Raw genomic sequence first — 12,014 nt, 5'->3', positions numbered from 1 at the left:
TTTATTTTGACCCATGAGGTTTTTTATCTTATTTTCTCCCCCCACCGTATCCTGCTGAGGAAGGGAGTAATAGAGCAGCTTGGTGGACACCTGGCATCCAGCCCAGGTCAACCTACCACACCTTGACAAACTTTATCTGCAGTTCAGGGGGACCACACACAGAAAATTCTAGTTGTTATTTCCTTGACACAGAGACCACAATTTTTTTTTCCATGTGTGTCCTGTTCTCATAAGAAAACAAAGCTTTCACTGCGATAAAACCTTGTAATGGCCTCTGTGATACCAACAACTGCTTATCAGGGTCTGGCTTCACATGTTAAACCTGATTGCTTGTACCAGTGGTGATCAGGCCAGAGCGTTCCTGGTTTTTATTTCCTGTGCATGCTCTTGGCAGGACTATACAGTCTCATCCTATCTAAATAATGGGTAAAGATTCAAAGCATTTTACCCACCCTGATCAGTAATAACAGTGAAGTCTATTGCAGAGTTACGGCAGCAATTGGAGCAACTAGAGCGTTCATTTATCTTATTTGAGAACTACGCACCCAGGAACACTGCAAGTCACAGGAAGATTGTTGTTATTCCTCCCTCCTCTAAATTCAGTTATTTTCTGGAGTTCCGCTGTGCCCAATGGACACAGACTCAATTCCGTCTTGTAGAATGACCAGCCACAGATCAACCTTGCTGAGGTTGGTCTAAAGCTGGTGTGGAAGCAGTTTGAAGAAAAGGATGGAAATCACTTGACAGAAGATCTTGTACTTGTTCTCACCAAGTGCAGGCTCATGCAGCATGTTGCAGAAAGAAAAATCAGAGAATCACAGAATGTTTCCTCTTTTATTTTTCCTAGAAGCCTGATGGCTCTAACGATGAAGAGGCAGGCTTCAAATTTACATCCTGACTCACGGGCACACTATGCACTGACAATTTTAACAGCCTTTGTTATAAAACAGGACTCCCTGGTATAACATACCATGTGTTGCAGTCCACCTTGATGGTTTCCCCAGGTTTATAAAAGCGTCCTCCATGAACACATGGGCATTGATCTTTGGGAATACATCCTCCACTGCCATCCAGTACCAGCCCATCGGGACACACGCAGCCAGAAACACATTCTGTGACATACTGCATATATAAAGATATAGCACAAAGCAACTTGTTAATGCACAGAAAGTACAGGGTGCTAGCTCTGGATGCCAAATTTTTGGATTATTTTAAAATCTCCTAACTGTAAGTTAGTGACAATCAAACTACAAGTATCACAGCTATGTGGGTAGCTATAGCTGCTGTGTTATTAGTAAAGGAGTTGGTCTGTGAACGGTGTAACATGTTGCCATCAGCATTTGTTAAGGACAATCATACATGCACAATCATGTTGCCCCATGCTCCTGCTAGGAGGTGAAGTCCTTACACAGTGCATGTCCTGCGTCTTACAACTTTTCTGACACTCTGATCCAATCGCACCGGGACCCACAGAGCTGCAGTTGAAGTAATACATAGGAGCTGGGCAATCTATAGGAGGAAGAAAACATTTTAGGAAGGTTATTTAGTGAAAGCAATGAAGATGCTGTCAGCAATTGTAAAACAGAGTAGAGCATTTCAGAGTGTAGCATGGGTCTTCAATTTACAGTTTGTATCAGCTTTTCCTTCTGCCCACCATCAGTGTGGGGAGAAGGAGGCAGATAACTTCTAAGCTTTGGGAAATATCTTCCTCTTTTAAATAATTCAGCAAGTCCGGTTGCATTTTTACACAGACAACTATTACCAATAACCAGCACATTTCAGGGAGAAGGCAAAAATGTGTAGAATACTAAAATGTTACAGAAAGTGAGAGATAACACAGAAAAACATTATAAACATTAGCTGACACTGTAATGCCATTATTTAACAAAATCTCACCTTTTACCAGGACAGTTTCTCCAAGACAATCTAATCTTCCTTGAATGCATTTGCTAAAGAGATTCCATAAAATGAAACACATCAGCTCTTTGCACATTTTTTTCTCACTTGATAGAAAGGCAAAGCTTCCCTAGATGCACAAATAACAAATTCCTACCAAAATGAATATTTGGTATATTATCAGGTTAACAGACATGAATTACCATCCCCAGAAGGAACATTAGGATACCCAGCTCATCTGCCACAGGTTCACTGTGTGTTTTCACTAAATCAAGTTTTTCTTAAGCATCTATTTTCCACGCTGTGAGATGAGACTAATACTGTCTTAAGTAAGAGACCTCTGAAATTACTAAATGAATCTGTGTTTACAAAATAGTCTAGAATCCTCAGAAAAAATATGAGAGTTCAAAGAGAGAGAGAGAGAATAAATAGACATCTAAGGATACAAACAAATTCCTTAAATAAAACAGCCTTCCTCTGGTATTTGTTTGCATTGCTGCCCTGAGCTGGTTGAACATGAGAAAATGACAACAGTTTTCACTGCAGATGCAAATTAATTATGTTATTTTCAGTATTTTCCCCAAAATATATTTCTCTCTTTTTAAAAAACTCAGTTTAAAAACTGAGATTTGGGGTTTTTTCCTGGACCATTTTTATTTTTTGAATGATCTGCATGATCGTGTATTGCAGGGTGTTTTTACTTTGCTTTTTCATTTCAAAGCCAGAAATTTGCCCGAGCTCCCTGTCTTCTAGAAAAGTTGCTCCCACTGTATATGGATATTTTTTACACAACAATGAACTTTGCATAAAGATAGATTATAGATACTTAACATGTTTTCAGGTTCTTGTTTGCTAGTAGGAAAGTCGGATCTTAATATTTGCTGTGGCTGCACTTCCTGCCAGGGGAATATTTGCATTGGTACAATCTAGGATAAATTTGTCATTATTCCTTACACTAAAATGACACCATTCAGGGATTAGAGCAGGGACTTCCCCAGTGAGCCCTGATGTCACCCAGGTATGCAGCATTTGCATCATCGGAACAGCTTACCACATCAGTTTGTCCTCTTGGAAGGAGTTGCCAGGCTGAACAATCTTGCCTTTGTAGTAGCAAGGACAGTCATCTGGAGTTACACATTCCTCCTCGTCATTGAAGTAGGTCCCTTCAGGGCAACCACAGCCCTCCATAGGAGTGATCTGAACTTTACACAGTGGATCAGGTTCATCCAGCGAGCGGCAAGACTGGTTACAATACTTCACGCTGTAGTTATAAACCATAGTCTCAGGACACTCCTCAGAGGGATCTTTGCAAGAGAAATAAAATAGATGTATGGCCTTCTCTGTGCAATCATCGCTCATGCTGCTAATGCAGTTTTCTGCATGTTGGTAGCCATAAATGCGTTTTTTTTTAAACTAGAAGACCTTGTCTCTCAGTGATCTGGGGGAAGTCTGCTCACATAGCCTAAACTACATGACACTGAATACAGAAATACTCAGCAGGGTATATCTTGACTGAATAAGGGAATCAGTATTAATAACTAAAAATTAAATGTGTACAATTTCTCTTATGCCAAGAACTAAACCAAATAACTTCTGACTTGTCCTTGTAGTTAAAAATTAATTTTCTGTCCTTTACTAATGATTTCTTTGGCTGGGAATAATTTAAGAAAGGAACATATTTTGTAAGGGGTAAATTTTGATGTTAAATGAGCAGTGCCAAGGAACTCTGCTAATCATTTGATACTACCAAAGAAAGTGTGTTTGAATTCTCATAGATGTCTTGAGAAAAAATCTTCATGTTATCTTCTGGAGAAATGAGAAACAACAGTTTCTAAGACCTCTCAGTGGACCAAAGAGTCAAATACCAAAATCTAAAGAGCTCAATTGGCTCTGTAAGACAGTGAAAAGTTGGGTACTTTTTACACCCTACAAAGAAACACCTTCAAAACTCTGCCATAAAATCTGCAGTAGTGGTCCATCGGGACGACATAAAAATTTGACAGGAAATATCACCCACATTAAGGCTGTGGTTTTCAAGAAAGCCTGGCAGCCAGGATCCTCTGAAACTCAGAGAACTGGTGATCTAGTCATCTTGGACCTCTTTCTAACTCATCTGCAGATTTAACCCTACAGCTGTTTTTCTGATACACATAGATGTACTAGAAGGTATGAGGAGTTGTTCATGGGCAATTGTGCTAATCAACTTTGAAGCAATGTTATCACCATATCGGCAATAGATTTCATGCTTAAACAAAGCCCTGTATGGTTTTCTAGTCCATGACCATAGTACACTTTCTTAGATTAGTTAGTGTGCTAGGTTTGTGTACACATTCAAAACCAACACCTCCAGCAACAAAAACCGGTTGGTTTCCTGGTCTTAGCTGGAGCAGACACAATATCCCATGTATAAATCAGGCAGGCCATATTCTCCATCTTTATAGGCATTCTATGAAGATGCAGCAACGGGTAAATCAAAATAGGCCAAATAAGAAACCTATTAATAAAGATGTTGAAAATGAGTTTACATCATATTTACCTGAATGGGTGTCTCAATGTTAGTTATGAATGCAATAAAATAATGTGTTTATTTTCTCCCTTTAATTTTTCATAAAAGAAAAGGATCAATTTTAGTAAAGCGAGATCTAGTAAGAAAAAGGTTATTTGATTGCAATACTCATGGTCACTGATTTGTAACCTTAGATTACATACATCACAACTGAAGGCATGAGTGCAAAGAACATGAGCATACCAAAGATAGCTTCAAGCTAGCTTGCACAAGGAGAGCTAGAAAAACAGTTCCATGATTTAGCAGAGGCTACTAACCCCAGCGGTTTTCTGGATAACCAGTAACTCCAGTAATGGTTCAAGCTTCCACTAAAGATTGTGTCGCATACATGCACTGCCAACAGTTAGCTGGTAGGATTTACTTATTTCATACACTCTACTAACTGCAATGTAGACATCCCCTTAGGATACAATCAGCCTTGATTATAACCAGCCTTGGACGCTGCCTGCAGCCTGGCAAAGCTGAACACAGCTGCAGGAGCTGGAAGAGCCTTTTCAACCCCCACGATGGGACCGACCACTGAAAGTGACTGTTCTGGCCCATTTATTCTTTCACTTATAGATAGCACAACCTTCAAACTTATCACAGGCATGTTCCCAAAAGATTACTTATTCTTAAATAAGGCCTAAAATGATCGTGTTGATTAAGCCATTAGCATTTTTTTCCCCAAGGTTACTGCACTGTTTGAGTCAATTTACCTACTATGTCATGAGTCCCCAGATTTCAGTCTAACCCATGCTGCAAACCAGTCTTGCTTTGGCATAAAAAATGTCAGTAATTCTATGTTGATAACAAAACTTTCAATAAACAGGGACTGTGCCTAGGACATACATTGACATGATTCTAGGATAATTTGCTGTGGACTACAGTGTGTTCTCTTTGAATTATTTCAGCACAGGTTTGTTAAATTTTTCTTACTGCAATCTTAAATGCCTTCAACAAAGCACCTTATCAGTTACACTGTCTCTATTAAATATCCCAGCTAGTCTTTAAGTCAGGGAATTAAATAGATCATAGCTTCATCAAAGCTGCATAAAAAGAATTGTTGTTATGTTTTCTATTCAGATGTGTTATTAGTCAAGAAACCGATACATGTATTTTCATGTTGATATAGGCAGATCTCACTTGAACTGTCTGATTGTTAATGAAAATATGGAAATGTTGAAGTAAAATTCAGGAGCCAGGGGTTTCTGAGTTTTATTCTCAGCTCTGATAACATCTCATAATAAATTATGGCAGTGCCAAAGAAAAATATATACATATGTGAAGACACAGAACCTAGGATTTAGTGACAATGTTCATGTCCAAGCAACATTTATTCATTTCTTAGTCCTGAGCTGAAAGTGCCTTTAAACATGTTCACATTCTCAGATACCACTGAAATATACTTATTAAAATACATTATTATTTTACTGTAAGATGGAAAATTGCAATCGAGAGTGATATCATTTGTATGGGCAATGTCTGAGATAAGAAGGCTGAGATGAACTGCAAAAAAGGTATCACAATTAAAATACATGGGGACGTCCATGTGTTCAAAACTAACCTAATTGCAACTACTTGTTCTGATTTGATTAACACATCTTATGCTCTTTTGCTTCTCTGAGTACTGTATTCGCTTAATATTTCACACAAGGAACATGCATTATAAGAGCCTGAAGTAGACATGAACTGATTTTGCCAGGCAGAAGTATTTTATAGAATATACGCCTATTCTATTTTTCAAAGACTCACTAACTTGATGACTAAGCATAAAAGGTACTGACAGCCACAGACTGGGCTCTCCTGAAGCTGTTCCCCCATAACCCAAGGTATTTTAGGATGCATACCACAGATGCCCTGCCTCCAGCCCTTCAGGGTCACGCCTGCTGCAGCACAGTCTCTGGAGTAAGTAGAGAGTACACTGCACAGTGCAACTTCACTCTTCTCAGCATTACAGGTGTCATACATACATTTCTAGAGGACAGAAAAGGACATGTGCATTATTGTGCCCGGCTCACAGAAGAAACGGTGAAACATATAGCAATTCAAAAAGTAGTCAATGAATATATTTTTGCAAAGGTATTATTACCAGTAAAGCTTAATTTGTAATATCCCTAAGAGAAAATGTATCCTAATAAAATATTATGCAAACATGAGAAATAAGAGGTCAATTACTGTCATGAAACTGCAATGATGATATGTCTAACACCCATGAATAGATGAATAGTAAGAATGATAAGGGCACCTATAGTTCATTAAAGGACTAAGAAATGTCTATACCAGCCTCCCATGAGATGTGCTATCTAGGACATGTCAAAATGTATGCAGAACTGAAAATATTGCACAGCAATGACTGGCACTTGTGTATCCATCTAGTGTGTAGATAAGATACACCAAATTAAATGACAGGTGCATAACAGAAGATGGTTTAATAGGGAATCATATGTAATGACATCTAAAGAACAAGTCAGGTAAGTATAAAGGGGATTTAAAGATCAAGTTATTTCAATAGGGTATCTGGACAGAAGAACCCAGATACAGCCAGTCACTCAACAGCAGTAGGGTCATACTGCATAGATGATGACTTATCCTGCCATTACTGATGTTGTGGAAAATGTTTCCACAAATCATGGTTTAAAATCTGATGAGATCAGCAGGAATAACAGACATATCCATAAGAAACTAGTTATTACTTTTCCTTAACTGAAAATTGCAAATTCATCTTTTACTTATAGTTAACATGAATTCTCAAGCAGACATATTTTCTGAGGGAAACTTGGGAGAGGTAAAGGATAAGCCATATTTTTTAAGGTACCTGAAGGTATATTAAATTTGGGGCAAAATTTCAGGCTCAGGTATTTTATCAGTAAGTTGTATCACACACACCCTTTACATAAATTTTCTGCTTGTTTGCAGAAACTTCTTCACAATTCACATATATGGGGCAACTCTCTAGCTTAGCTAGCTTCCTCAATAGCATTATAAATCTGTATAACAAGAGTACTTATGGGCATTCTAAATACAAGGAGACTAACATGACTACACAGTAATAAATGGGATGTAAACAATGTAAATACAGTATATGTTCTCCCCTTAGACATGAAGTTTAAACAAAGTCAGAGGGGCTGAAGAAACTCTCGGTTCAATTCCACATAGAAACACTGATTTGGCTTTTCAGAGTGAACAGTTTTCAAGAACAGTAAACCCATTTTTTTCCTATTTTGCTTCTGGATCATGCAACAGAGCTGTCAGTGGTGGCAATCACTTAATTATTTTCAGGGCTTCAGCCAAAATGGCCCACTGTATCTTGCATAAACTCTCATTTTGTTATTTTTCTTATTAGAGTTAGTGAAATTCTTTGCAAACAGGCATTACTGTAACCTATTTCACTCCCCTAGGCCAGACTACCTTCATGGCGGATCAGTCTTTAAAATAGATTAAACCGTCCATTTAGACCAGTGCCTTACCTTGATGTACACAGAAGGGTCTACAACAGAATGGCAGGCAGCAAACACACTGCTTGTGTTAGACAGAAGTGCACACCAATGCTGGGCAAATTTTTCTGAAGTGGGAAAAAATATTATTGTCATAGTCACTTAAAGCACGTTACTATCTGAATGAATATTCTTATCAGGTACCACACCACACAGAACTAGAATATCCTGAAGTGTCTGGATAATGCCAGAAAGAAATATGGGATATTAATATATCAAGGTGATAAGCATAGTTGGATGGATGACCAACCATTTCCCTAAAAGAAAGGTTTCACTTTTCAAGTACTAACATTATGACTGGATGGATTTTCAGAACATCTGCAAAACCTCCCCATTTTCATAATTGTCCATCAAACTTTCCTAATTCTTTACAGTCAGGCAGTTCTGTGTAGTCAAGCAGCAACATCAAGCATGTAATAATCAGTGAGCTGTGTGGCTATGAGCTGCAGCTTTAATTACATGTGGCAATACCTTGGACTACAGTCTGAATCCTACATATATCCAAACCCAGTCAAAATGAGAAACCATCACAGCTGTAACAATCTAGATTGGATGAAGATTTTGCCCAAATATTGGCAACTAAGTATGATCTGCCTTAAACCTAAATTGTTCTCATTGATGCTGTATGTGCTTTTTAAGTCATCAGTGAAGGTGGTGTTGGCTCTTTCTCCAGCAGAGCAGTCTTTTTGTTCTGAAAGCAAAACTGTCACCTTAAAGACCTGCAAAACCCAATGTGTTCTCTCTAGTAAGAGCCTCGAAGGCATTGGCTTTTGATGTTTATGAGATTTCTAAGCTTTTTTGGTTATCCATTGTGTGAAAATTATTTAGCACTGATAATCCAGGGATGAAAAGCTTGCTACCTTTATCCACACTGTTTGAACAAGGATCTTCAAAGCTGTCATCAACATCAAAACAGCTGGCTCTGATTTTCCATGAGTTACCAAAAGCAGAAGCTGAATCTTCCACAGCTCCAGTGACTGTCCTGAAGTCGTCAGTCTGGATGTTATTGAAATTGCCACAAAGACCTTGTGTGGGTAGCAGAAATTAAAAAAAAAAAAAAAAAAAAAAAAAGCATAAGAAAAGAAATCACTACATGAGTGGAAAAATCTAGATGAACGCTCTTAGCTCTATAATAGACCTTGACTGAGAGAAGCCCATTTTCCTTCAGAGACTTCCTGATGTTCCCACAAATCAGACAGGACCCTCTCTTTAGAGTGCAATTATTATTTTTCTGCATTACAGTAGCACTTAGTGATAGCACAGAGATTGGAAGCTGCTTAAATGTGCTTCATTAAGCACTGGCAGACACAGAAGTGCCTTCCCCAAGGGCTTATAAGCAAAGGAAATCACAAAAGCAAAACAAAACAGGTCAGAGACACATGATGTAATCCCATCACACAGATAGGAAACAGAAGCACAAAAAACTTAAACAGGAGATTGGTGGCAAAACCAAGAAAATAGTCTGCATCTCACAAGTCTCTGATGAAGGCCTGCTTCTACAAATAGAGTCTAAAAGACTTGCACACACTAAACATCACAGAGATGATCTAATTTTCTTCAGCAAATTGAAGGGTTTAGCCAATACTTTGTTTCAGGAAGGCTATAGATTTAATCAGGGGTTCTAACATACCAAAGTCAATATAAAATCAAATAATTTTTTCACTTAAAGTGATAGACAAGCAGCTATAACCCAGTTTAAGAGCAAACTGAAAAATCATGATGTGTCCTACCAGATGTGCGATTCTGATAAGAATCGTCAACTGTTATGGAGAGCTGCATTACAGGTTTCATTTGCACTCGAATCCGTACTCCAGTTGAGCTCAAGATTTTGATGAAAAATGTAGAGGGTCTGAAGATGGTGATGCCATCTAAAGAGGAAAAAAAAGAAAAAAAATGTCTACACCTGCAAATCTTTACGAAGCTGGGTAAACAGGAATTTCCATTTATCAGTGCATCGAGTATAATGCAGGAATTCCCGGGGGGTCCCAGACCTAGTAACCACCTGAGTCAGATGACCTAACAATGAGCAGTATCGTGTTCCTTTCAGAGGAAGGAGCAGGAATCTTTCTGTAAATAGATGTAGGCTAGTCTGAGTAAGAAGTGAAGAAGGACATTTACCTTGGCTTACTGGCAGCTTCACAATGAAATTGTTCATGTAGATATTTCCACAGGAACATATTTTTATAGTCTGTGGTGAAAAAAAAAACAAAACAAACCCAAAAAGCCCACAGTAGTCAATGCATATGGCATGAGACAGACAACAGCAACCTGACAAGCTTCATCAAGCATTAAGCAGTGTCTTCAAAACATGATCATCTCTGGGGTCAATGTAAGTCAGTGTCTGGATGCCATACAGTAATGTAGAGAAAATCTCCAGGCCATAACAAAAAATAAAAAATGATTGAGTGCTTTCACATATCTAAGAGGTTAGTTATCTTTTTGAGAACTGCACATAAGATGTTTGGATCCATCTTATTAGAAATGTAACATACCCAAAATGAGACATATCTGACTCAAACTTCCTCAGTAGTCAATGGAGGGATACAGACACCTCCAGAAGAACTCATACTGCAGGTCAGCTGACCCATTCTTTGAAGATCCCCATCTTCCTTTATTGACTATAGAAGGAGGTTAAGATGTTGGATCTCCTAACAAGCTTAGGACTGGACCAATTAAATACCAGGTGGACAGAATAAATCTGTATAAATTTAGGAGCGCATAAATACCAGCCCTAACTCAGCATCTACTGAATTCAGTTTGCATCATGGCATAATCTTCAGTAGGAGAAGCCTCTGGTCTTCATTTGGAAAATTCAGGTACTTTATTCATTGCATTAGGAAAAACCTCAGAACTCAGATCTGTTGTAAAAAGAAGGGGACCTTTCCTTGGAGAAATCTCAATCTTTCAAAAAGAAACAAGTGAAAAAGTTTGATGTCATGAAAGAGAGTCAACAAAGATAATTTTTAGCAATCTGCCTCTAAAGAAAATGGAAAAGCCAGAATCCAAAGAACTGGAAAGGAAATAACTCTTGTAGAACAAAACCAATATGATGGACCATGTCATCTGCTGATATTAATCTTGGGGCCTCAGGACTGCAATAGATCAAAATGAGTCCACTGTGTTAGAGAAATCCCATCTTTGAACCTAAATAAAAGTGACATATTGTGTGTCATTAATTAAAGAAAGTTACTTACAGTTTTTCCTAGTGTGACTAATACATTCTTTAAGCAAGTCATTGTCTTTGATGTCCCACACTGGATGATCTCTCCAATCACCACAAATGTGTCGTCAGTATTCTGAAAAGACATGAGGAAAGTGATGTGCAGACATTGTTAACATGTTACAGGCAGGGAGCTAGAAGAAAAAAAAAAGGTGTCTCTGAAAGGCTAAAATGGAATAATGAAATAACTGGGGCATTTAATCTCTAACTGCAAACTGCTTTATTTCATTGCCAAAATCAATAATGTTCACTGCCCCTCCTCTGCACTCTGTTTCCCTGCTATCAGCCTGTGTGGATCACATCTTTGCAGAGAGGCACCTGGAATTAAATCCTTTTGCAGGAATTTTTGCTCATCCACTTCCTTTTGACAGTCATACATGAAAGATTCAGGAGAAGTGCTTAAATCCACATTAATGCATCCAATAAGAAAATTAATTCATTAAAAAAAAAATATGTAAAACTACATTGAAGCTTTGAAGCTGCAAACTTTGATGCTAAGCATCAAGAAATTGACTTGCAATCCATTTCAAAGGGAAAAATTTAAAGTGTTTAAGACTGAGCATGTGTTGAAATGCCATGCTGGATTGTTGCCAATTTAATTAAATTAAGCCATGTAAAGCTGCAGCACAGCTTAATGCATCATGCCACTCAAGAGATTTAGGAGTGAAATGTGATATTGTTCATACCTTAGCTAAGACATAATGGCAGTTGCCATGAAAATTGAATCTTTTATTATCAAACGTTGTTATATGGAATCCTCCATCTATATTGCAACTTCCAGAACAGGGAAGAGAGATACAGCTCCAGTGGCCTCCTTTGCAAGTGCTGTACAAAACCCAAAAAGGAGCAGTTAGAA

The 12,014-nt window shown here is 38.1% G+C and overlaps 1 protein-coding gene across 1 annotated transcript in view; it reads right to left on the bottom strand.

The window, feature by feature from the left end:
* Window positions 1–12,014, bottom strand: part of LOC141465159 (mucin-5B) — a 48,927-nt gene that overhangs the window by 26,140 nt on the left and 10,773 nt on the right. The window contains exons 9-19 of the mRNA XM_074148390.1: window positions 11,845–11,983; window positions 11,133–11,234; window positions 10,057–10,126; window positions 9,669–9,806; window positions 8,799–8,963; window positions 7,912–8,006; window positions 6,292–6,418; window positions 2,948–3,200; window positions 1,897–1,949; window positions 1,409–1,509; window positions 971–1,122 (exon numbers count right to left, since the gene is read on the bottom strand). Coding sequence (XP_074004491.1) covers window positions 971–1,122; window positions 1,409–1,509; window positions 1,897–1,949; window positions 2,948–3,200; window positions 6,292–6,418; window positions 7,912–8,006; window positions 8,799–8,963; window positions 9,669–9,806; window positions 10,057–10,126; window positions 11,133–11,234; window positions 11,845–11,983 — 1,395 coding nt within the window. The remainder of the gene's footprint in view (window positions 1–970; window positions 1,123–1,408; window positions 1,510–1,896; window positions 1,950–2,947; window positions 3,201–6,291; window positions 6,419–7,911; window positions 8,007–8,798; window positions 8,964–9,668; window positions 9,807–10,056; window positions 10,127–11,132; window positions 11,235–11,844; window positions 11,984–12,014) is intronic.

Source organism: Numenius arquata, chromosome 6 (assembly GCF_964106895.1).
Source record: "Numenius arquata chromosome 6, bNumArq3.hap1.1, whole genome shotgun sequence".
NCBI lineage: Eukaryota > Metazoa > Chordata > Aves > Charadriiformes > Scolopacidae > Numenius > Numenius arquata.
This window is presented reverse-complemented; position numbering and strand designations above follow the sequence as displayed.